The 26,402-nt window shown below is 45.0% G+C and overlaps 1 protein-coding gene across 2 annotated transcripts in view; it reads right to left on the bottom strand.

Moving 5' to 3' along the window:
• LOC138521907 (natural cytotoxicity triggering receptor 3-like) overlaps positions 1 to 24,687 on the bottom strand; it is a 110,760-nt gene extending 86,073 nt beyond the window's left edge. For both annotated transcript variants that reach the window (XM_069635067.1, XM_069635068.1), the window contains exon 1: positions 24,341 to 24,687. In XM_069635067.1, coding sequence (XP_069491168.1) covers positions 24,341 to 24,416 — 76 coding nt within the window. In that variant the 5' untranslated portion in view covers positions 24,417 to 24,687. The remainder of the gene's footprint in view (positions 1 to 24,340) is intronic.
• Positions 24,688 to 26,402: the final 1,715 nt, after the last annotated feature.

Here is a 26,402-nt window from a genome sequence, read left to right as displayed (position 1 = left end):
ACCTAGTTGTATGTCCAAGCTTGATACAAAAACACTATAGGTATTTTAAATGATTGTTCGATGATTATTATTATTTATTTTTATTGTTTTGGCTGAATGAACAACCTTTCAATTTATGAAAATTCCATCAATACAATTATAATCAAATATATAAAACAAAAGTGTTCGATGATTATAACATTATGTTGACTAGTGAAGTATGGATGAGCATATTTGACCCAAATAAGGAGACAGAATAGCAACAATACAATTTCTGGAGTCTCTTAATTTAGTAGGAACCAATATGTAACAAAGAAGCTGTTAAGGTAGTTACGTCTTACAAATCTAAAAATATGAGTAAAAAACCACATGACAAGTATATGCTAGTGGAACAAATAATTCTAATATAGAAGCTGTGTGTGACACTAGCCTACATAATGGAATTTTAGACTTTTAGAATTGTTTTCTTTTCTTTTAAAATTTCTAGAATGTTCTGATATTTTAGCATACTATTTGATAGAATAATGATTTTCATGTGATTAGTTTGTGTATAATGTAAATTTATGTTATGAATATCGCTTTTTACCATATTTATGAACATTATTTTGATCATAAGTGTTGTGTGAAAAATGTAACTATATGTATGTACAAAATTTAAATTGAAAGGTTGAATTTCAGCCCAAAAAAAAAATTCTAAACATTTCTCAGTAGGTATTTCCTATAGGAACAAACAATCTTCACCTCTCACTTATACTACCACTCTCCTCCGATAGTCAAACATATGGTGCTTAGTCCAATATTTCATCAGGAATGCTGTCATGCAAAGGTTCATTCTACTCTCTTTTGCAATCTGCACTCCATGTTTGCCTCTCTGAGTTGATACATTACAGACAAATGAGAAGACAAAGTATTCCGCAGGAGCTGAGCAACAAGATACTTTACAGAGGGAGCTGAATAGCTTTTTTTCAGCCGGAATTTGTCTGAATAGTTACTTGAAGCTGAAGATCAATACACCCCTAAGTTTCATGGAAAGAGGTGCAGCAGTGCCAGACCTGTGTCCCAGTCAGGGAATATGTTGTAGTATTACACGCGACTATCTTCCCAGATGATTTGCTGCTCTTGGGGTACCCTCATCCCCATGGAACACACTCCTGATATCCTCCCAAAGATCAAACAACATTTCCAGAAATGTTTCAAGACTGAACCTTTCTCCTCTTGAACTAAAACCCTCATGCACTACTCTCGGAAAACACGATTACAGGATATGGGATATCCATGTGCTTATAGATACCAGGAAAGCCATTAACACGCTCTGGGGTATACTGGCCAATGCACAAATGCAAAGAAATACATTTGGAAAATATGAGGCATTGAAAAATCTGCATAGTTCTTGAATTTCAGCCTCAAACATTTCTGCATTTCAATATAAATTGTCTCCGTCATGGCCGGGTTTCACTGGTGCATGGCAGTCTACGACCAATCTGATGGCGTGACTGTTTCTAAGGTGCAAGAACTTTTCAGCATTGTGCGTGTGCACTTGCATTGAATAAGAGTAGAACATGTGGAAGGAAATTCACATGGAACATATATAAACAGATTTGCCTCTTCATCAAAGCATAAGAAAACTGTGGACAACTTGTATGCCCGGCCTAAAGGTGTGTACACATCGTGACTGCATTGCAGCCAATTTAAATGGGTTTCGTAGAGCATGTCCACTTTGTTTTGCAAACTTTGATGTTGCATGGATAGTTTCCTGCAGGACTTGCAAGCATTTCTTCTAGACAGCAACATTTTCCAGAACACAGGGCAAGGCACGGGATTCTACACATGCCCCCACCTGCAGATATGTGTCGGTAGCATGGAGCATAGTTTAATACCCAGGAGCTCTATCTTAGTGCTGAGAAAGTTGCATATTTAACGTGTTCCAGAAGTATTTATACTTCAATGTTTATTGTAGGTGCAAATGCTATTTGCAGCAGCCTCCCTGTAGTACCTGTGTTAGGAGCTACATCATACAGTGTGCACTTGCCAACCTTTATAGTGCTTCAAACCCACCCCACGTATATGGTAGTACTATGTGACTTAGACTAAAACAGGATTTGTGTTTTTACATGTACATATAAAGACGGTACTCATGATGCAGCCTGCCTAATACTTGAAGTGAGTGTTAAGGTTGGATTACAGTGGTATGGTGCCAGTGTTTATACTTCAGTTTTTCATGGTTCATTTTGTAGTGATGTACAATGGGTAGTTGTACCTTATTTATGTAATTCCCACTCTTTGTAGATGTTAACACTTGTATGAGACAAACCTGGTATAAGCCATACGACCTGCAGTTCATCCATTTAGCTATTTTACATCTTGTGTACATTGCCTATAGATATGAAAATTAACATCAAAGTTAGTCTTGACTATGAGGTCAGTTGTAAAACATTTTGTAGTGTACAAGCACTTAATGTACATTTCATACATGCACATGTAGGATTTGTGTAGAATATGACCATTAATGTTGCGCATGTTTGTAGCCCTTCTATACCTAAGCAACTGGGTGGCATAGTATATGTTGTAAGTGCGTGTGTTGTAAGAGCGTGTCCTAAGCATGCATTGTGTAAGGTGTATGAGTGTTTGGTGTCTAAGAGTCTGACATATACAAGTTTATAGTTGGTACTGGTACTCAATTTGCATTGTCCAATCGTTTCATTTACATATGAAAAGAGTGTGTGTGGTAAGTGCATGTGTGATAAATGTGTGTCTGTGTGTGTCGTAAGAGCATGTGTCGTAAGGATGTGTGGTGTAGGAACGTGTGTCATAAGTGGGTGTGTTGTATGTGTGGGTGCCATACGTGTGGTGTAAGGCATATGAGTGTTAAGTTTAAGTAAGTGTCTGGCAGATGATGGTCACATGTTTATACACCTCCTATACGTCTGAAAACTCACATTGAAATCAGGTTTGACCCTTGACATCTGTATTTATCCACAATTATAATAATTGGTTATTTGTAACATGCTTAATACCCAGAGGTTTCTAAGAGCGGACCCCGGGATTGAACCTGTGGTGCTCTGCATCATCTTGCTAGAGGTTTCTAAGCGCGGACCCAGGGATCGAACCTGTGTTTCTCCGCATCATCTTGCTAGAAGTTTCTAAGCGCGGACCCGGAGATCGAACCTGTGTTGCTCCGCATCATCTTGCTAGAGGTTTCTAAGGGCGGACCCGGGGATCGAACCTGTGTTGCTCCGCATCATCTTGCAAGAGGTTTCTAAACGCGGACCCGGAGACCGAACCTGTGTAGCTCCGCATCATCTTGCTAGAGGTTTCTAAGCGCGGACCCGGGGATTGAACCTGTGTTGCTCCGCATCATCTTGCTAGAGGTTTCTAAGGGCGGACCCGGGGATCGAACCTGTGTTGCTCCACATCATCTTGCTAGAGGCTTCTAAGCGCGGACCCGGGGATTGAACCTGTGTTGCTCCGCATAATCTTGCTAGAGGTTTCTAAGCGCAGACCCGGGGATCGAACCTGTGTTGCTCTGCATCATCTTGCTAGAGGTTTCTAAGCGCGGACCCGGAGACCGAACCTGTGTTGCTCCGCATCATCTTGCTTCCAAGACAAGCATGTTGCCCCTACGCTCTCCTCTCCTCCCGAGACGAGGAGGATAGAAGGATAAAGAGGATGGACACAAAGAAGGCATATAAGAGCTGTCCAGTTTGTACATGTACACAATTTACATACTGACATAAAAGTCAGCCTTGGCTTTATGAGCTTTCAGCTATTAATGTACATGTACGAAATGTACATCTCCCACACGTTTGTGTACAAAATATACATTCACTCTGCTCATGTATTATACACCTCCTATACGTATGAAAACCTCACATTATAGTGACCTCTAACTTTCTTGTGTATTGTCAATACCTCTAAGAGGTGCACAGGACTTTTACATTGCCTACATGTACACAATTTAGGAGGAGGTACGATCCCCGGTCCGCGCTTAGAAATAAATACGTAACTAAGACAACAAAAAAAACACAATTAGCAACTAAGAAAAACAAAAAATTCTTGTAACAGCGCCTCGATGCCTGCGGGCTGTGTGAGCTCTTTATAAATTGAAAAAATAAAAATAAAAATATACATAGAAAAACTGACATCAGTCAGTCCTAACTTTGATGTGCGTTTTCATATGTTTGGTATCGTACATGTGCATAATTTACATCCCTCCACATACGTGTACAGTTTGTAGAAAAGATGCACTTTCATTTTGTGCATGACCCATATATAGGTAAAGATTAAAAGGTGAACATCCCGAAATGTTTCTCAGTGCACCAATTCATTGGAAGAGCTGGGTGCATGCAAACAATCTGGAAAACCAAAGTGGCACATTTTGAAATATTTGGGCCATGTTAATAGCGATTCAAAGAGCAAAGAAAACAACATTTTTTTTAAAATATGAAGCCACCCATGAAAGATTCTGAAATGCCATGCAGGGGCGGCCAGCTTGTTACTTCCCTGTGGAGTGTTTTCAGATTGTTTAATAGAAGCGTTCAAGGGTTCTTTACAAAAGTTATTTCCTGAAACTCCATAGAAAATGTTTTTTAACCTTAACTATTCCATGTGCTCGTGGGATGGCATGATATATGTGTATATCCCTCTTTTGCTTTGCTTAGCTCCTCTTGCTGTAAACCCCTCTCCCTACCTTTCCTCTCCTCTCTCTTTACCATCCTTTCCTCTCCTTTCTCTATAACTGTTCTACGTCTCCTTTTTATAGTCTCTTCCTCTCTACCCTCTTCTTTATGCGCAATCCCTCCCTCTGCTCCCTCCCCAGACTCCTTCCCTCGCTTCACTCTGCACACTCCTTCATTCTCAAATCTCTTTGTAAGCCTTCCCTCTGCCACATTTAATAATTCTTCCCTATTCTCTCTCCTTTCTTTCTAACTGTTGTATTTCTCCTATTTTTGTCTCTTCTCTCTTTATTTTCCAGCCCTTTCTCATTGCCTTTTGTTTTTTTTGACTGTCTATATGCTTCCCCGTCTCATCTCTCTGAATTTGCCTCTTCTCGCCCATCTTTCCTGCCCTCTCTTTATGCTCCATCCCTCTCTGTCCTCTCTCTATCTCTTTGCTCCGTCCCTCTCTGTCCTCTCTCTATCTCTATGTTCTGTTCCTCTCTGTCCTCTCTCTATCTCTATGCTCCGTCCCTCTCTGTCCTCTCTCTATCTCCATGCTCCTTCCCTCGCACCACCCCCTGTTATTCTCAGATCTATGTGTAGCCTTCCATCTCTGCTCTTTTTGTGCATCTTCTCCCCGCCTCTCTTCATTCGACGTCCTTGTCTTCTATGTTCACCCTCATCTTCCCATTCCTTTACACTCTGTCTCTCTGCTGCCTCTTTGTACTCAATCCCTGTTTCTTCACTTCACACATCTTCCATGCCTTTTCCTCGCTCCCTTTACACTCCCAACCTCTCTCACTACCTTTAGGCTTACACAATCACAGACAGAGGGCTGACCCTAAAAAGCTAACGTTTAAAACAAAGATCTGCCCAATATCAGTCTCGTTTCCACTTTGGGGGCCCATAAAATACAAATTATGAAATCTCTTTAATCCCACACTCAAAGGTTTCCTTATGTATTCAAAAGCGTTTTTTAAATTTTGTATACAGAGCTATTATGTTATGGTTCTTTCTTTATATGTCTCTGCGCCCCAAATTATTTACATTGTTTCTCATGCGTCCCAGGCTCTTCGCACTGGCTATCCATGTGCCCAAGCTCCCAACACTGCCTGTTTATGGGCCCCAAACTCCCCAAAGTGTGTGCCCACGTGCCCCAGACTCCCCGCACTGTCTGCCTATGTGCCCCAAGCTCCTCACATTGACTGTCCATGTGCCCAAAGCTCCTCACACTGTCCCTCCATGTGCCCCATGCTCCAGACACAGTAAGTGTACCTCAAGATTCTCACACTATCTGTCCATGTGCCCCAAGCTCCTCCCACTGTCTAGCTATGTTCCCCAAGTTCGTCACAGTGGCTATTTTTTATTTTTTTTTATTATTTTTTTTAAATTTGGTTTATTCAAACCTTTAAAATAACAATACAATCTCCCAATCATTCCTTCCAACTCTTAGTTTCCTTCATCAATCTGAAACATCGTCATTTTGATTTCACACATACAACCCATGTTCCTACTCCAGAACAGTTTTCTTAATTACTTAAACCCAGTTTCTCATTCTCAATGTCTAAATTACTTTTCAGCAAACGAAGGAAATTTACTAGAGCAAATAGAACTACTCTGTTGTTCCACTCAAACAGTGCCTTCCACCAATCATCTGAATTCATGAATTGATGCTCATTGATCAATTTCCCAAAGTGTCTTTCTCTTTGTTGCTCAAAAGCAAAACAAACCATGACTAAATGTTTGATGGATTCATTACTCTTTTTACAAAATCTGCACACTGGATCGATGTTAGCATACTTCGTCCATGTAGCCAAACGTTCTTTTGTTAGAAACAAATTCATTCTGAAACGCATGTACAGAGCTCTTGAGTATTGATCTGGTAAGCAAGTTAGATATGTATGTCGCTGACCATAAGCTTTTGCTTCTCCCGGTACCTCACACATTAGAATTGAATTTGCTCTTGAGTCGCAGGTCGATATCCAATCAGATCTCCAGATTTTCATTTTAGCCATGTCTGGGTTCTCTATTAGCAGTGAGAGACTGATGTTGTACTCCTCTAGTAGAGCCTGACAGAGTACATTCCAGTCGAACAATGTAGTAGTGACTCTGTCTTTATCAGACTTATGTAGTAATTCAAATTGCGGCACCGGAGTTTGAACCATCGTTTTTCTATATATACTTAGTAAGTTCCACGTGACTCTTGCTTTAATTGATATGAACCCTAGCTCATACCGTAGACATGTTGTTGATGTACCCTTTGGAAGCTGCAAGACACGGGACCAAAAAATGTTTTCTAGGGAATTCCACAGGACCTCTGCACAACCAAATGCATTTTCTCCGCCATATATTAGTGCAGGTACCACTTTTTGCTCAAAAAATAAAATGACAGGTTTTAGCGAAAATTTGCCAAATTTCTTATTGATTAGTTGCGCTTGGCATGCCAGCTGCCGGCACTTGCTTTTTGCAACAGTAGACCACGGCTCATCTCTTCTACTGGCGCTAATTTTCATGCCCAAGCAGGTCGAGCTCTTTGCGATTTGTAGGCACTCATTTGCAATTCACCAGCGAAACTTTCCTTTTTTGCCTTTATTTCCCTGTAACTTTTCAAAAATCAGAATTTCACTTTTTTCTTTGTTCATTTTGAGGCCGTTTTCTGTTGTATAATGCTCAAGACAATTGAGTTTTCGCTGGAGCCCAATCGGCGTCAAATCCACCAAAATGAGGTCATCAGCATAGACCAAATATTCTATTGAGGTTCCATAAAGTTTTGGAGGAAAGGTAGCTACACCATTGAACGCTTGCTTTATGTCTGAGATAAAGAGATTGAAAATAATTGCTGCCAATGGGCAGCCTTGTTTGATGCCCTTATATGTAGCAATATCAGCAGACAACGTGCCTTTCTCATCCAAACGAATCTTAATAGAAGTGTCCATGTGTAACTCGCGAATTGCATCCACTAGACTCGAGGGACAGTTCCACCTCGTGAATTTTTCCCACAACAGCTCCCTGTTCATGCTGTCAAACGCCTGTGACAAGTCTATCAGTGCTGTATAGATCTTTGTGTTTGATTTCAGTGCGTCCATTTTTAGCAGATTTAGCAGTAACAGGTTCAACCCACATCCTACTCCTTTTACAAAACCCGCTTGTCTGGGATCTACGTGGTTTGCAGCTGTAGCCGATTTTAGGAGTTTTTGTTGTAGGAGGCTGGCATAGATCTTCCCCAAAACGTCAAGTAGCGCTATAGGTCTATAATTTCGAGGATTAGTTTGGTCCCCTTTTTTAAAAATAGGTACTACCACCGCGCTTTTCCAAGAATTTGGGGTCGAGCAGTTCTTAATGACTCTTTCAAACAGCGTTACACAAAAGTCTGTCCATAATTCTGGATTTTTCTTGAGCGTGAAGTTGGTTAAGCCATCTGGCCCGGGCGCTCTAGAGTCGTGCACGTTTTTAATTACATTAAGTATATCAAGACGCTCAAACACCAAATCCCAATTCTTTAGCGCCGTATGTACCCAGACTGTGGAAGAAGGATCTTTAGCATATAGATTTGAGTAGAATTCGGCCTACTTTTCTTCCGGGACTGCATTAGCTTGTAATGCATGTTGAGCAGCCAAGCTGTTGTTTATCAATCTCCAGTACTCAGCCGATTTTTTACCAGACATTTTCTGTAACATAAGTTCGGAGTCATTTTGCATCAGAATTGCAGCATGTAATTTATGCCAGTTCCGGTATCTTTGTTTAATCATTCGTTTGCACTCCTTCCTGGTTATACTGCTTATATTTTTTAAGGCCCTTAATTCTTGTCGCATGGCTCTTTTTCGTTGCATGACAGCCATATCAAATTTGTGTTTTGCTCGAAACCCCTTATGATTTGTGTTATATTTTCGTTCTTCGTAGTCGCACAGAAGGTCTCGATATTCAAGTGCTTTTGAGCCGTATTTGAAATTGTGTGCAATAGCAGAAACTTCTGTATCCAACAAATTTAGACGAATCCTATTGGAACCAGTAGTCACCGCAAAGCGCCAACCTTCCTTAATACACGGAGTAGAATGTTCAAATATAAATTGAACCATATCGTGGTCACTATGCTTCATTCTGACAACTTCCAGTTTCTTTGTCCGTTTGTGTATGTTTTCAGAAACAAATATATAGTCGAGTACTGAGGCCAGATCAAATCTTCTCCATGTAGGACATGCAGGAATGTCCCCAACAGTATGGCCGTTGAGCATTGTTAGACCACGAAGCTCCATTTCTAGGCACCACTGAGCTGCTACTTCTTCATGTTTATGAGCCTTCTTATCCTTTAGCTCAGTTCTGTCTCCGTTTTGGGCACAAACAATCTTTAGATCCCCACACACAATTAGGTCCAATGGCAGCTCCTTTGTTAAGAGATCGTCGATCAATGCTGTAATTTGATCAATAAAGAGTGAGTCATCCTTGGCCAGGTGGTTCCAATATACATTAATGATATACAGGCATGGTGCCTTGCACCCATTTTGGTGGGTAGTGATAGTGACAACCTGGATGAAAGAAGATGGATTGAATGAATTCAAAATCCGAAGGCCGGACGCTTTTTTTATAGCCACAAGCAGGCCAGCCATCGGTCTGCCTTTTGCCTGCTTTATGGCTGGATTAAATGCCACTTCAGCGCCTTCCAACAACAGAGTTTGCAAAAGCCAAGTTTCTTGTAAGCATAATATGTCCAATCCATAGGCCCACGATGATTCAAAGAGGTGCAAAAAGCCACGGGTATTCCATGAACCCATGGTGCACCCTTTAGGGCCCACTGGTTCCTGGCATTACTTCTCCGGTTGATTGTTTATGGTTGCAGCCAACCATGTCCAGTCATCATCTCTGTTGCCTGAAGATTCTTGAGTCTTTGGGTCAACCCCTGTGTGCAAAGGGTTCGTCATTCCATTAATCATTATTCTTATCGGATCCTTTGTGTGGGGTGCCTCAGTGGAGAGTAAAGCTTGATGCAGACCCAACGCCGACTCGCCAGTTTTGATTTCATCCTGATTTGTTTCTATTTCTTCAATGTGGCAGCAACTATTGGCAGGTCTGTCTTCTCTTCAAACGAGCCAAATTGTCGGCCTTCTTCAATTTTTGCTATGTCAAACCCCAGTGATATTAGTACGGGGCCAGCATCCAACAGGGCTTCCACAATGAGTTTAGACTGTAAATGTAAAATCACAGCATCATTTTTCTTCTCATCGAAGAATTCTATGATTTTTAGATCCGCGGATTCAATTGCTCTTAAACTTGGAATTAAATGGCACAACCATAGCACATTGTGTCGGTTTAAGATTAGTTCATCAGAGGTTTCAATTCGTTCCAAGAGGAGTCGGTGTAGCGCTTGTGTTGAATGTGCTTGTACCCTCCTCCCTTTATTGTTGACTTTTGGAGTATGCACATTTTTGTAACTCTGCCTCACTGTTTGCGTCTTTAGGTCAATTCCTGTGTTAAGGCTTGAAGTTTGTCTATTTCTATGTGGTATCGGATGAACCTTATTCACAGAGAGGGGCTCTCTGTTTTGAGCTTGCGCGTTGACAGTATCAAGCAACACCTCCTGGTCAATTTGCGGGCTTGACAACAGGCCTTTGATTTGCTACTTGGCAGCAATCAATCTTTGTTTGGCCTCTAGTGTCGGAAATATAGGTTCCAAACGATCCTTCGCATTTTGTAGCGAGGGTGATGGTTGGATTAGTTGGCACTTTCTGGATGGAAAAGTCGAGGACGTCACTGTAGTTTGATCCTGTGTTACAGCCTGTGTCACTGTGTCACATACTTTTATGTCTGCCTGGACCGCCGGCACAATAGGTCCTTCTAGAGCAGTTACAGGTTGCACCATAGTAGGTGCTTCAGGCAAACTCATGGGGTGGAACACAGCTGGCTCCTTCTCTACAGGTTCTTCATCATTGTATGTTGAAAGATTTATTAGTAGTTCAGTGCCATCGCTGCTGCTGATTATAGATTCTTCTAAAACGATTGGGCCAGCTGGTACTGCATGAACGCCTTCCTTTCTTCCAGCATTTTCCGCTCCCTGTAAGGGTCCGTTAACCGTTACATTGACTGTTTTGAGATGACGCAGGAATTTTCTTGAGTCAGCACTGTGTTTAGTTTTCCTTTGCGGCTGATTTTTACTTTTTTTGATCAAGCCGTTCCTTGGCTGTACACTACTTGCAGTGGTCTTTTGGGTGTCCAATGGGCCTTTAAAGATGTTATATAGTTCGGGTGTCGCAACAGCCACTCCCTTGAGGGGCGTAGCTGGCGTTTGAGCGCTTGTTACTTCCCTATTAGCTGGTATTGTTGAGGTCGATGGCACTTGTGGATTTAAAAGGGCCAAATTCGAGGCCACTTGGGACTCCTTAATAATGTTGGCGAATGCACTAATGACCTTGTTTAGTTCTTTTAGAGGAACGTTCACAGGTTGGCAGTCAACTGCAAGTGTGCTCCTCGCACCAACCACAGGCAGTAATACACCGCCAGGATTCTTCAGTGTTTGTAATGAAAACGCCTCATTGCCGACAGGGCTCTGACGGTTCAGTACGGTTTTCATTTGTAAGGGTGAGCTTAAAGTAGCATATTGTGCTGGGCTGCTAGGGTGCTTTTGAACATTTCGTGTAACATTGGCACAATCTTGTTCAGTAAACCGTTCCACATTTACAGGTTTCGCTGTTTTAGGTAGCAGGCCGTTTGCTGGACAAAGGGTCACATCCATTTGTTGGTCGTGCTTCTTTTTCTGTTGTTGAAAAATCCCCAGTGCCTCTTTTGCAACTTCAGCCAACAGTCTTTTTGTCCAAATTTGCATTTTTGGCATGGTCAACAAGGGTTTCTAGGGCCCAATCAGTCTTTCGATGGATTTCATGAAGCACTTCTTTACAGTGGAAGTTTTTGTTTTCCATGCTACGCAACTTATTGTTTATTATAGCAACCACTGATGAAAGCTCTTTTACATTCTCATTAAGATTTTCATACATTTTGATGAATGGAGCGATTGATAATGTCATGGATGAGATTATGGTTGCTTGTAAATCTTTGGCATGGTAAACAGTGTCCCTCTCTTCTAACACGTTACTGGTAGCACGTGGATGTACCCTATCACGATTCACAGGTCTTCTAATCTTTGTTTAGGGGCGTTCCATTATAGATGAATCAGTGGAATCTTCATCTGTTGAAGAAACAGTAGCGGCTAGGGGTTTGGTGGGTTCTAACCGTAATGTGTTAGTTGTTGAAAGCGGTGACGAAAGTTTCAGTGGAATAGTTGACATTTTCAGTTTTTTATTCTGTGAACAGCTAACGCTAGGCGACATGCTCCCAATTAGCCTCCTTCGTTTCAATAGGGAGCTTGCCTCTCGTGTTTGAATTAGAGGCTGTGGTAACGTTGGTGCTTCATCAACACACGGAGCAATATTTTCGCACTCCGACATGGACGCTCCACAATTCACTAACTTTTTTGAGGCTCTTTCCGCATTAAGGCGTGTGAGGGCATTTAAAAGTTTGTTAGCTACCTCCAAAGAGTTCCTTCTTTCCGATCCAAGTCTCAGGTCATTAAGGGAGGCAGGGCAATCTTGGATAGGTGGCTCATTATTTTGGTCTTGGCCAGCCACCCTTCCCACCCACAGTGGTGTCACACTCTTCATTAACACAACATCTTCCCACTTGACTCTGAGCCATTCTTACCCATGAATACCTCATTGCTTGCATCATCTGCCACGTGGTTGGTGTTGCCAATGAAGGCTGCTGTATCTACAGCACTGTAAAACCTAGGCTGTGGGGACATCGGATTTCCAGTGGAGTTGGGCGATTGATTAGTAGACAAATTCAAGTACGAAGTCACTACATCCATGGATCTCTGATGCTCGGCCTTGCCCCCAGCAAACACACTGTGTTCGCATGGCAGTTCACATGACAATTTGTCAACATCATCCATCAAGACAACTGATGTTGTCACCATATTTACTTCAACAGGGGATCTCGTCTGCTCCACAAGCCTTACATGGGGCCCTTCGCCCACCACTTCCACGGCGGTAGGCCCCGCTACCCCGGCAACACAATACCCAGGGTCGAATCCCTCTCCATTTACATCCCCAACAAGGGTAACCCCACCACTGCCGCTCATATCATTCATTAAATGCCGTTCCTCAGAAAATCGAATTTCCTGTTCCTGTACGTCCACTGATAACTCGGTAGAAGGCAGTGTCAGGGGGCAACTCTCCCAATCCATGACTCGAGCAGGGCAATTAGGTGGTTTCAGCATCACACTGTGCAAATTCTCACTTCTTTGTTCCCTTGGAAATGATCCTCTAGATAATATAGGCGGTGGCACTATAGTGTTTTGTGCTAGTACGTCAGATGGGTGCATAACAGTGATTATTGACTCAGCAAGCCGCTCCGTATGTAACCCTGCTGCACTAGCAGCCTTCTGCTGTTCATTTATATACTGCGCCGGCTCCATGGTCGGCATAGATTCTAGTTTACGCTGGGCTCGCGTTTCTCGCATTGTGCGAGCCCGCTTAAGCTTTCACTGTAATGTTCCTTAGAGGTGAATGTTAGCCGTTGCAAGAATAATTTAAAGATTGTCAGTAGAGAATTAGACCACATCCACGACAAAGTCACACACACCGGCTCCCGCTTCCACTTACCGGCATTTATATAGAAATGTGTAACCGTATTGTGCGGGTCCAGGGAAAGCATGGAGCGTTGTAGCTTATCAGCGCAAACAGTGGGAAGCAGCGATTCGTCTCAGCCCTTTTCTTCTCTCAGGGTACAAATAGTCACGCAAAGATGAGAGAGCTTACTGGCATCCGGCAGCCGCACACGCTGAACAGCCTAACAGCACCAGCCCTTCTGCCACCAGGGATTACGCCGCGAGGGTGGTTGGGCCGGCAATTAATACACGGCTGTGGTCACGTGATCTGCCACGTGTACGGGATAAGCCCCGCCTCCACCAGGAAGCAGGGAGTAGCAAGAGCTCCTGCTCGCAGTGCTGCTGGCCTCAGAGAACGAAGGATTGACTTTAAAACATGTTTGCTGCACAAAGCACACCTTCAACGTCCACAAATACACGCCACTCGGGCGGTTGGGCCGGCAATTAATACACGGCTGTGGTCACGTGATCTGCCACATGTACGGGATAAGCCCCACCTCCTCCAGGAAGCAGGGAGCAGCAAGAGCTCCTGCTCGCAGTGCTGCTGGCCTCAGAGAACGAAGGATTGACTTTAAAACACGTTCGCTGCACAAAGCACACCTTCAGCATCCACAAATACACGCCACTCGGGCGGTTAGGCCGGCAATTAATACACGGCTGTGGTCACGTGATCTGCCACGTGTACGGGATAAGCCCCGCCTCCTCCAGGAAGCAGGGAGCAGCAAGAGCTCCTGCTCGCAGTGCTGCTGGCCTCAGAGAACGAAGGATTGACTTTAAAACACGTTCGCTGCACAAAGCACACCTTCAGCGTCCACAAATACACGCCTACAGTGCCTATTCATGTACCCCAAGTCCCTCACGCAACCTACCAATGTGCCCAAGCCCTTCACACCAACTGTCCATGTGCCTCAAGCTCCTCACACTGTCCATTCATGTGCCCCAAGCTCCTCACACTGTCCATTCATGTGCCCCAATCCCTTCACACCAACTGTCCATGTGCCTCAAGCTCCTCACACTGTCCATTCATGTGCCCCAAGCTCTTCACACCGGCTGTCCATGTGCCCCAAGCTCCTCACACTGTCCATTCATGTACCCCAAGCGCCTCACACTGTCCATTCATGTACCCCAAGCGCCTCACACTGTCCATCTATGTGCCCAAGCTCCTCACACTGTCTATTCATGTGTCCCAAGTTCCTCACACTGTCCATCCATGTGCCCAAGCTCCTCACACTGTCCATTCATGTACCCCAAGCTCCTCACACTTTCCATTCATGTGCCCCAAGTTATGTTATGTTTTATGTTACTTTGCACTTATATAGCGCTTTATATACCATTGGTATGGTCTGAAGGCGCTGGTAGGTTGAACGCCCTCGGAAACCGAAGTTCAGGTCAATAGAGAGAGTAGAGAGATTCAAGGTGCATCTGAGCACCGGACATGTGTGCAGCTGGTGTGGTATTAGGGTAATAGCTGCTTCTTAGCGGTAGGTGTGGTGGTTGAGAGGTCAGGAGTATGTGTTCGTTCTGGCAGGATTTATCCAGATCGAATGTGGCTGCGTTAGGCCTGAAGAGAGCGCCTGGCTGGGGGTGGGTAACCAGCAGTGTTTATTTAGAGTGATGGGCAGTATGATGTAGAATGTTGGTATGAGAACAGTTATACCGAATGGTGTCATAGTATCTCTTTGTTCTAATTGAGTGATGGTGTAAGGAGAGAGTAAGCATGGTGGTGTGTTATGATGTGATATAAGCTTTTTGAACATTCTCTGCATTTCAGACCATACTATATATGTCACGCATTTCTATCACCTTCATGCACCCAGATGGCTCCATACCCTCGGCTCGCTCGAGCAACGTATAACATTTCTTCTATCCATATAGACTCGATCTATATTCTTCATTCATTCCATCTGTGTTATGTATTCAGCATCTCTACGCTCATCACCTCTATGCACTCAACCCCTCCTACGCACTCAATCCACTCCCCCGCACTCAATCCATTCCCTCGCACTCATTCCACTCCCCCATACTCAATCCACTCCCCCGCACTCAATCCTCTCTCCGCACTCATCGGCTTTGTATACTCATCGGCTTTATGCACACTTGATTTCACTCATTCAACAGCAATAAGGTAATTCGCTAATATGCAGTAATCCTGTTCGATATATTCATCTGCTCTCTACAATCATATGCCCCATACACTCACCCGCCCCATACACTCATCAGTTCTATACACTCATTTGTCCTATACATTCGCCAGGGCTGTACATTTGTCTGCACCAGTGATCAGCACATTCTCCGCATTTCTGTATTCATCTGCTCTCCACACTCCTGTGCTCTGCATACTCATCCGTATATACTCATCTGTTCCATACGTTAATACGGTTTACTCTCTACCGTTCTGCCCATTCTTCAGTTTTACGCACTCCTGTGTTTTACTCGATTCTCTGTTATTTACGCACTCATCTGTTCTACACGCTCGTCTGTTCTATACACCCAACCATTCTACACACTTATCCACTTATTTTGATCATCTATTCTATACCCTCATCCGATCCGTTCACTCATTTGATTTATACACTCGTTTGAACTGTATAGTTATCTGTTCTTCCACTCATGCATTCTTCCATTCAGCGCATTCATCTGTTCCACAGGCTTCATCAGTTTTGTCTATTGCATCCACGCAATTCACTTGAGTCACTCCTTGTGCATTAAGTCCATTTCACAGAGTTTTAAATCTCTTTACTGTTTCCGTATGGTTATTCTTATGAACCAATTCCCCGCTTTTTCTCGTTTAATTCTGTTTGTCCTTCTAGCTTATATTATGGGTTATTGGCTGTCCATTTCTTGCATCAGGTAGTTTATTGGATTGGTGTCATTGAGATGCTGTTGGTCTATTGGGTTAGTTTGATAGGGGTTGGTTTTAGGGGAAGAGCCAGGTTTTCAGCAGTTTGCAGAAAGACATTAAATCCTCAGTTAGGCGGATGTGGGGTAGGAGTGAGTTCCACAGCATGGGGGCCAAGGCTGAGAATGACGATCCGCCTAAACTGACTGAGTTTGTTTTAGGAATGACTAGAAGACCAGCTGAGCTTGATCTTAGGGTGCGTGGGGGGTGATAGGGTTTTAGCTTAGGGTTTTAGCTTGTCTTGAAGATATTGAGGTCCGGTTTTATGACAGACGTAACTAGGATTAACTAAATCTACACCATCATTCAGGCATGGATGGCCCTTCATGGCCTCTGCCTGAATGATAGGACAGATTCTTCTAGTTGGTTCACAGACTAACATACAGAAACTCAACCCTAAATTCTGTAGCATTTGCATGGACGGGAATAACATACCCATTGCCAAAGATGTAAAAACCCCAGGTTTCTATTTCGATACAAACTCTAAATTTACCAAACAAGTAAATATGACTGCCTCAGCCACCGCCTACACAGGGAAGCTGATCAGGGCATGTAGACAACTGTTATCATCCAACAGTTGCCTTACATTAGCCATAGCACTTCTACAATCCAAACTCCACTACTGTAACGGTCTATACCTAGGGGCCAACAAGGCCACCCATAATAAAATACTGAAAAACAATGCTCTTAGAGCTGCCTGAAACATACCCAGAAGAGCACATATCAGCAACCAGAAAACTATGCAAATGGCTCTCCATACAAGATAAAATTAACCTGAAAACACTCTGCCTCACCTACAAAGCACTGAACCATAGAGCCCCACCCTACTTGACTGACAAATTCACCCAAAGTAGCCATACTGCCCCTTGTGGACCTATCTGCGGCCTTTGATTTGGTCGACCACAAGATACTCTGCAACCATCTTGCTTCAGATACCCACTTCTCGAGCTCAGCTATTAAATGGATTCAATCATTCCTTGACAATAGGACCATGAGGGTCTTTTCAAGCAGCAGTCGATCCCATTCCCATCACCTGCGGCATACCACAAGGCTCATGTGTCCTACACACATCCACTCCACCCCTACTACTAACCTCTCCTGCTCTACTCTTGCTTGCATTACTCAAATGCCATGTACACCTTGTTCTCCATGCATTAGCATCACTCTGATCTGCACTATGCAACCTTTTGTATTGTATCTCATTTGCATATGTAATATATGACGTATATACCATGTAATGATCCGTTTTTGTAACCAATCTCCTAGCACCCAGATACCTATGGGTCAGGTGCCCTCTACAAATAAAAATAAACAAACAGACACTAGTTGCACTGTGTCCAGGTTAAATTATACTCGACCAAATTAGAACTAGTCATTGGACATACCCACCTTCCGGATCTCACCCATCCGAAACTAGCAAGGCAAAAACAATCGGACACTGCAATTTACAGTTAGTCCTGTTTCCAGAGAGCAGGTACAACTTGGCATAGACCACCAACATTATGGCCTGGGAGTGGGAGAGATCTGGACAAAGACAGACCAGTGTGGTCAGTCATGTTAAAGCGACAGATTTATTTAAACTAATCAGGCAAATCTAAGAACACTGCCTCTGTGCCCTTACCTTAACCACATGATGGTCTTTATGCCTAGGTAGGTGGCCCAACAGCAGCCTTCAAACAGATTCAGCAGTTGCTGCAGAAGCAAAATGAGCTTCAGACTGGCAACAGGACAAGATCGGATTTGCTCTGTCTTTCCAATTCACCAATACAGAGAGAAAAGCAGCAACGGGCATGCAGTTTAGCCTCACACCGTCAATTCATGTACCCCAAGCACCTCACACTGTCCATTCATGTACCTCAAGTGCCTCACACTGTCCATTCATGTACCTCAAGTGCCTCACGCTGTCCATTCATGTACCCCAAATGCCTCACACTGTCCATTCATGTGCCCCATTCATGTGCCCCAAGCAACTCACACTGTCCATTCATGTACCCCAAATGCCTCACACTGTCCATTCATGTGCCCCATTCATGTGCCCCAAGCAACTCACACTGTCCATTCATGTGCCCCAAGCTCCTCACACTGTCCATTCATGTGTCCCAAGTGCCTCACACTGTCCATTCATGTACCGTAAGTGCCTCACACTGTCCATTCATGTACCCCAAATGCCTCACACTGTCCATTCATGTGCCCCATTCATGTGCCCCAAGCAACTCACACTGTCCATTCATGTACCCCAAATGCCTCACACTGTCCATTCATGTGCCCCATTCATGTGCCCCAAGCAACTCACACTGTCCATTCATGTGCCCCAAGCTTGCTAAATGGAATAAAAACAGCTTTACTAATAAGCCTTCCCTTCTTCTTCCGAGTGCTAGAAAGGGGAGTGGGAGCCATCATTCTTGCCCCCCACCCCATGAGTGAGTAGTCAAATTCATTGCACTCTCCCCAGCATAAGTCACCTCACTCTCCTGACCCCAGAACAGAGCAGTCCAATCCATATTGCTCTCCCCAGCGTGAACCATCCTGCTCTCTCCGACACCGTGAGAGAGGAGTCAAATCCTTCTTACTCTAACCAGAGTAAGACATCCCACTTTCCTGATCCTGGGAGGGAGTAGTCAAACCCACCCTACTCTATCCCGCATAGGCTATCCCGCTCTCCTGACCCTGGTACAGACTGATCAGATCCTTCTTACTCTCCCCAGCATAAGACATCATACTCTTCTGACTCTGGAGTAATTGAAGGCGCCCTCGTCTCTCTTGCCCGCGGGAGAGCAGTGGAGGCCATTTTACTCCTCTCAATTGCCCTCCAATACTCGAATGCCCACTTCTCGCTGCACCTTTGTGCAATATATTGGCTACTTTTACCCCAATGAGCATGAGATGCAATGCAGAAACATGAACTGTTTTCAAGTTCTGTAATTCAACTTGGCACAGAAGCATGTTTACTAAGGGTTTCTGGTCATTAGGATGTACACAGTATACAACCTCACCCCCATCGCACCCTTCCTCTGCTCCCCCAGCAGTGAAGGGCCCTTCTTGGCAAACCCATCTGGACCTGCTCAGAACTTCACTGGGTGGAAACATCACTTCCTGGAAATGAAAGGCCAGATGTATCCGGGTTCAATGTCCGGGCTAATAGGAAACCTTTCAGCTGGGCATAATTAGGAAATTGGACCCCGGAGGAGACATCTAGTGAACATTGTAACACCCTTGTCCCTCAAAACAATGCAAAACAAGATCTAGCGGCTTGGTTTAAAAAAAAAAATCTATTTTATTGTCTTGTAAAATTCCAAATCACAAACATGTTGTTCCAAATCACATATTCATTCTCTAAAAATGAATTATGTAAGAGTCCCAATCTTTTTAATATTAAAATAGCATTTCGTTACTGTCTCGTTTGTCAGCCATTAGGAACATTTCTTTTCTGTCTCGTCTTGAGCAAAGCTTTGGTGTGTTTGTCAGCCATTGGGAACATTTCTTTGCTGTCTTGTCTTGAGCAAAGCTTTGGTGTGTGTGTCAGCCATTAGGAGCAGTTATTTACTGTCTCGTCTTGAGCAAAGCTTTGGGGGGTGTGCCAGCCATTAGGAACATTTCTTTGCTGTCTCGTCTTGAGCAAAGCATTGGTGTGTCTGCTAGCTACTAGGAACATTTCTTTGCTGTCTCGTCTTGAGCAAAGCTGTGGTGTGTTTGTCAGCCATTAGGAACATTTCTTTGTTTGTTTGTCTTGAGCAAAGCATTGGTGTGTCTGCTAGCTATTAGGAACATTTCTTTGCTGTCTCGTCTTGAGCAAAGCTGTGGTGTGTTTGTCAGCCATTAGCAACATTTCTTTGAGCAAAGCATTGGTGTGTGTGTCAGTCATTAGGAATGAAGGGGGTAAGTTTGAATCTTAAAGTGAAAATCCAACCTATTCCCAAACTGTGTTGCTCAACATGACGAGCTACTAGATCTATAAAAAACGAAACAGACTACATTACAACAGAGAGTCAGTGGTCAAGGCAGATTTTAAGAGTGCCAGAGCTTAGACCAGTTTATCCTGGGGCAAAGTGGTGGCAAGCGGTGCAGGCATGCATAATGGGGCCTTAAGGGACTCCTTAGTTGCACATTTGAGAGATGGGTGAGATTAATGTCAGAAGCAAGGAAAGGGGGGATTTCAAAACATGGGGCAAGTTTCTGTTTATAATAAGAGCGCCCCGCCAGCGGTGTGATCCAATTGCCACTTTACAATATCCACTATATGGAGTTGGATTTCAAATTTCGAAAAAAGAGCGACTCTGCGTACTGCTCTCCCACTTGGGAGCATAACAAATAAACTAGATGTACAATACAACCGAAATACCTAGTAAAATGCCCATCTCGCCATCATGGAGATCAGTTTTTGCGTTTACGGCTAAATGCATTAAAGACCAAAGAGATGCACTGGCTAAGAAAAGAAGCTGATCTCAAAGACAATCTCTGCAGATATTGTAAAAAGGAAATAGAATCGCTGTACCATTTAACCGTAACATGTAGCGCATTAACGGCCCAAGGACATGTCATTTGGGATTTTCATTTCCATTAAATGGAAACTTTGACGAATGGTGGACTCGTGTGATATTAGGTTACAACACGAAGATAACCTGTGCAATTGTTGACTTTATGGATGAAATTTTGAAAGAAACTTAGAAAGGGTGGTACCTAAGGAACCATAAGGTTCTACAAAGCAAATGACACGCTTTTTTTTTCTTTTTTTTCTCTTTGTCTATTTTTTATTAGGAGATATAATGGAAGTAACATTGTGATAAAAGTTTGTAAAAACTAAAAATTGCAATAAAAAAAATAAAAAACAAATATCCACTATGCATGCTTTTGTTTTCTCTTTATATTTATACATTTGTCAGTGTGTATTTCGCTATTTCTCATTTTTCTATTGTTTGTGATGTCCACTGTTTTGCTTGTATCAACATCAGATCATGTATGCTGTGTAGTTCAGGCTTCAATATCCAGCCAGGATCCATATTTTGGAACGTGACATGACTTTAGACACCTGACGTCAGCGTGTGACATCACATTAGGAATGTAACGTCAACCGGTGACATCAGTCAGGACATGGTGCGCTCCTTCTACCGTCCCCCCTGCCCCTGACCAGTCCCAACTTGTCCCTCGCTCTCCTCTTTCCTTACCTCCAAAATCCTCATCCCAAACCCCAGGGCACATGACCCGAAACTACCTCAGTGCATGTCGATAGGTCTAGAGATGCCAGTCTTCGCCTCCTCGATATCCAGACGATCACCCCTTGCCCTTCCACTTTGCCAGGACTCTCATCTTCACCCTTGGCCTCAGCAGGCTGGAATGTTGCCCCGTCCTCCCCCAAGGGACTCCCTCTTTATTCCTTTTTCCGACTCAACAGGTGACTTAATTTTGCTACTCGCACCTTCATCAACCACTCGCGATCTCCACTCAGCCTTGTACAGCCTCCAAGTCCAAGAATCTCTATCTGATCAGCACCTGTCCACAACCTGGCCAACTCCACCACTTGTAACTCACCTCCCCGTACTCTGCTCTCCTCGGCCACTCTGGTCTCCACCATCTCTCTGCTTCCTCTTGCTTTCGTTCCTCAACCTTCTCACTCCCCACCACCGAAACCCAATTCCCCATGAAATCAAGTCAATGCCCGGTTTATCATTGATATTGATATTGATATTTTATTTATATCGCGCTCGTACAAAAGGGTTTCAGAGCGCGACAAGGCAAGGGAGGGGAACAACGATCTTACTAGGCCCAGTGACATTGAGTACGCGCAAGTGCATGGGAAAGGGAAAAGGGGGAAAGTGCAAGGAAGTGGGGAGAAGTGGAAAGTGCTGAGCAGAGGAGAACAGATAAATAATAATAAATACAAATAAATAAATAATAACGGCAATACACGGTGGTAGTGCAACCAGCAGGTGGCCAGTGCCAGGCTTCAAATCTGCCCTAAGGGGGGCCTCTCACTTAGAGGAGTAGCCGTGTGGCAACTGGTACCCACCCCCCACTGAACATGGATGCATGCACTGTTTATGATCATCCTCTATTACATGTATGCCCTCTAGACTGTCAATGTCCTCCTCTCCCCGTCCTACTCTCATCTTGCCAGTGCTGGCCCCTGTCCTGTCCTGATGCCTCCCTACTACGCCCGGGTATTGCGTCTCCCGCTGCTACTGAGCGTGCCTTTATAAGTCACCTACGCATAGGTGTGGCCAGTCCCCTACGCATGGCCGTGGCCAATCCCCTGTGCATCGGTGTGTCCAGTCCCCTGCGCATGGGCGTGGCCAGTCCCCTACGACTGGGCGTGCCCTGTCCCCTATGCATGGGCATGTCCAGTCCCCTGTGAATGGGCGTGTCCAGTCCCCTATGCCTGGGCGTGCCCAGTCCACTATGCATGGGCATGTCCTGTCCCCTGTGCATGGGCGTGGCCAGTCCCCTACGCATGGGCGTGCCCAGTCCCCTATGCATGGGCATGTCCAGTCCCCTGTGCATGGCCTTGGCCAGTCCCCTGTGCATCGGCGTGTCCAGTCCCCTACGCATGGGCTTGTCCAGTCCCCTACACCTGGGCGTGCCCAGTCCCCTACACCTGGGCGTGCCCAGTCCCCTATGCATGGGCATGTCCAGTCCCCTGTGCATAGCCGTGGCCAGTCCCCTGTGCATCAGCGTGTCCAGTCCCCTACGCATGGGCGTGTCCAGTCCCCTACGCCTGGGCGTGCCCAGTCCTCTATGCATGGGCGTGTCCAGGCCCCTGTGCATGGGCGTGCCCAGTCCCCTACGCATGGGCGTGTCCAGTCTCCTATGCATGGGCTTGTCCAGTCCCCTACGCATGGGCATGTCCAGTCCCCTGTGCATAGCCGTGGCCAGTCCCCTGTGCATGGGCGAGTCCAGTCCCCTACGCATGGGCGTGGCCAGTCCCCTACGCATGGGCATGGCCCAGCCAGCCATACGTGCTCATTCAAAGAGCTTTGTTTCAAACCTTTCCTTCCTTTCCAAATAAATACAAAATAACAGCCAAAATGCAAGTTGGTGATAATTCATGAACGTATAATTAATAGGCAACAAAAGTGTATCAACCCTTTGCCAATGATGAACCAATTAGTAATGCATACCTTATTCAGAATGATTGCATAATGTGCAAAAGGCTCCAGGCACTGGGCTCATTCTGCAGGAGTGTTACAGAGGGACTGCCACTTCGCTGTCTCTACTCTAAACTGTTGAGACGGTTCTATGTGAAAAGACCTCATTTTAAAGCTCTCACGCGAAAAAGACCGATTTACAATGACCGATTTTCCCTTGATCGTAAAACCAGCATTCTAAAGGTCTTTTGCTCATGAGAGCTTTAAAATGTTTTTTTTAAATGTTTAATATTCTGGGGGTTTCACTCCCTGACAACCCCATTGTTCCCCCCTGCCCCCCACCCACACCCTCTCCCACGGGATTTTGTTGAAATCAGGTGTTTTGCCCCCTGAACCCTCATTTCTCAGCCCCCGCCCCCTCGCTCCCCACCCAAGACTCCCCCTACCTGAGACTACCCCATCCCAAAACACAGCCAGACACACAACACACACATGCACACACACTCACCCGTTCTCCCTGTCCTGCGCTTCCAGGTCCCGCTGAGCCTGTCAGCTCCTGAGCGCACTCGTGTGCGGAAAGGGGCATGACAGTTCGATTTAGAAAGATCACTCTGTCCATTCTGGAAAAAAAGGTCATTTGACCTATAACGGTCGAGACCGCCCTCCCCCCCGATGATCCCTTCCACTGTGTCTGTTAAATCCTGTATAAATCCCCACTGTGAAGTGTGTCGGTGACACCAATTGCCTGCTATACTGAGCTACAAATATTAGACATGGAAAGGGTATTACTGTGGCTCCCAAGAGTTTGGCCTCGATGCCGCCGGGCAGGAGTCCTTCTTCAACCCCGGCAAATCCCTGGTATCATAATTTGCAAACCAGACCGAGACTTAGAGTTGAAACAAATGGCAACAATGCACCTGTGTGCAATATATACTGACGCCTGGGCAAAGAGCACATAGTAAAATGGTAATTGACTTAAAAGGGAAGTCTGAGAAGGAGAGGAGATACATGAGAAGAGAGAAGGAGTGCGGCTTATGCCAGCAAATCCCTCACGAACATCAGCCCCAGGACTTACCTGACAAAGCACTGAGCGCGGCCAATAGACACAGGGAATGCATCTGAGGGTCTCTGTCCACAGGCTGAGCGGACATCCAGAAGAGAGATCCAGTAGAGAGACCCAGTAGAGAGATCCAGAAGAGAGATCTGGTAGAGAGACCCAGTAGAGAGATCCAGAAGAGAGATCCGGTAGAGAGACCCAGTAGAGAGATCCAGAAGAGAGATCCGGTAGAGAGACCCAGTAGAGAGACCCAGAAGAGAGATCCGGTAGAGAGATCCAGTAGAGAGATGCAGAAGAGAGATCCAGTAGAGAGACCCAGTAGAGAGATCCAGAAGAGAGATCTTCAGGGTACGACTGCCCACCGGGACCGGTCATAGACAGGAAGTCATAACACGCCAGGCAGGGGGAGATGAAGGACCCTCAGCGGACAAGCCGCGCCGCCTCCTGATAGGTCAGGATGTGATGTCATGGAAAATTGTCTGTTCATATCTGGAGTGGTCAGACCACCTTAGTTTAAAAAAATAGCAAACAGCAGAAGTAGATGTCGGGTTGAGCTTGAAGGAAGCCTTCCACCACAACAGAAAGAGCCTGCCAGGGTTAGGGTTACAAGTCATACTTTATTCTAGAATGGCTAAGCAGCCACAGCAGGCATAGAGCTCCTTTAACCCCTTAAGTGCGAAGGACGAGTATGCTCGTCCTTTTTGCCTAGCCTTGCATAACAGCCTGGCAGATTGGCCAGTGCGCTGATAACATTGGCTTCAATGCTCAAAGGCCATCTAGATAGGGCAGCTGCTATCCTGAAAGGCCGAGGTGAGTACCGGTGAACCCGGAACTATATCTCCCCCGATTCCCCATCTCAGAGAGAAATGGAAAATGAGGTCCCATTAGGTACTCAGGCCCTAAAGGCGGGCACATGTCCTTACCCCCTCTCACCTTTCTCCATCCCTCACGGATGATTAATGCACCCCTCCTCCTGAATGAACACCTTCTACTATATACTTTAGGATGGAGGCAATGAGTACTGTCCGGTGCAGGCGGCTGCCAGGTGTGGACAGGGGTATGGAGACACCATGGGCAGTGATCCCAAATGTTCAGGTGCAGTAGATTGCACACATATGAGGGATGCCTCGGTGAGGTGCAAGTGTCAGCCACATGTTTCCTTGTTATCGCTGACATGACCTCTCCCTCCCTTTCCCTCTCCCTCTCTCTGCACTTCTCTGCTCCCTTATCACTGTTCTCTCATTGGTCTTCTGCATGGATTATCTTGCTTTACTTTCTAAGTCCTTTCTGCCTTCTCCCCCCATTTAATGCTTATTCCTCATGCAGTCATTTCATTTTCGCTTGTTTCTAATTCTTCAAATTCTGGCCCTTGCCAACCTATCTTCCTCTTATTGTTTCTGTTTCTATGATATGATATCATATTTTATTTATATATTTATTTTTATTTATATCAATTTTTCCCTTATATTTACAACAATTCTCCTCTCAGGCTCTCTCGCTGTAGCCATTTTACATCTCTCATTTGGCCTCATTACGACCCAGGCGTTAAGGGTTTTACGGCGCCGTAAACGGCGCCGACCCTTAACGCCTGATTACAAGGTCGCTTTGCGGGATGGTGATTTTAACGCCTGCTTTTTGCAGGCGTTAAAAACCATGCAGCAAAGGGACCTTGGTGCTAAGTACGGTGCCGCAATTTGCGGCACCGTACTTAGCGCCTTCCCCATTCCCATTATGCCCTATGGGGCAAAAATGGGAATGGGGAAGGGCCATGGCGGAAGGGGGAATTACCACTCCGCCAACCTCGGAATGGGGTGGTAATTCCCCATTCCGCCATGGTGGAGTCGGAGAGTTACCGGCATGGACCATGGTGCTATTAGCACCATTGTCCATCCGCCAGGGTCGTAATGAGGCCCATTGTCCTGTGCCTATCATCATGTATCGCTCAAATGCACTATTTTCACTCTTTTTTTGTTACTTTCACATGGCACTCCATTTTTCCACCACTGCCACATGGGCATAGAGGGTGGCTAAGGTTACCCTCCATTGGTATAAGGTGTTACCAATCACCATATTTGACTAA

Source organism: Ambystoma mexicanum, chromosome 13 (genome assembly GCF_040938575.1).
Source record: "Ambystoma mexicanum isolate Mex_15411 chromosome 13, UKY_AmexF1_1, whole genome shotgun sequence".
NCBI lineage: Eukaryota > Metazoa > Chordata > Amphibia > Caudata > Ambystomatidae > Ambystoma > Ambystoma mexicanum.
This window is presented reverse-complemented; position numbering and strand designations above follow the sequence as displayed.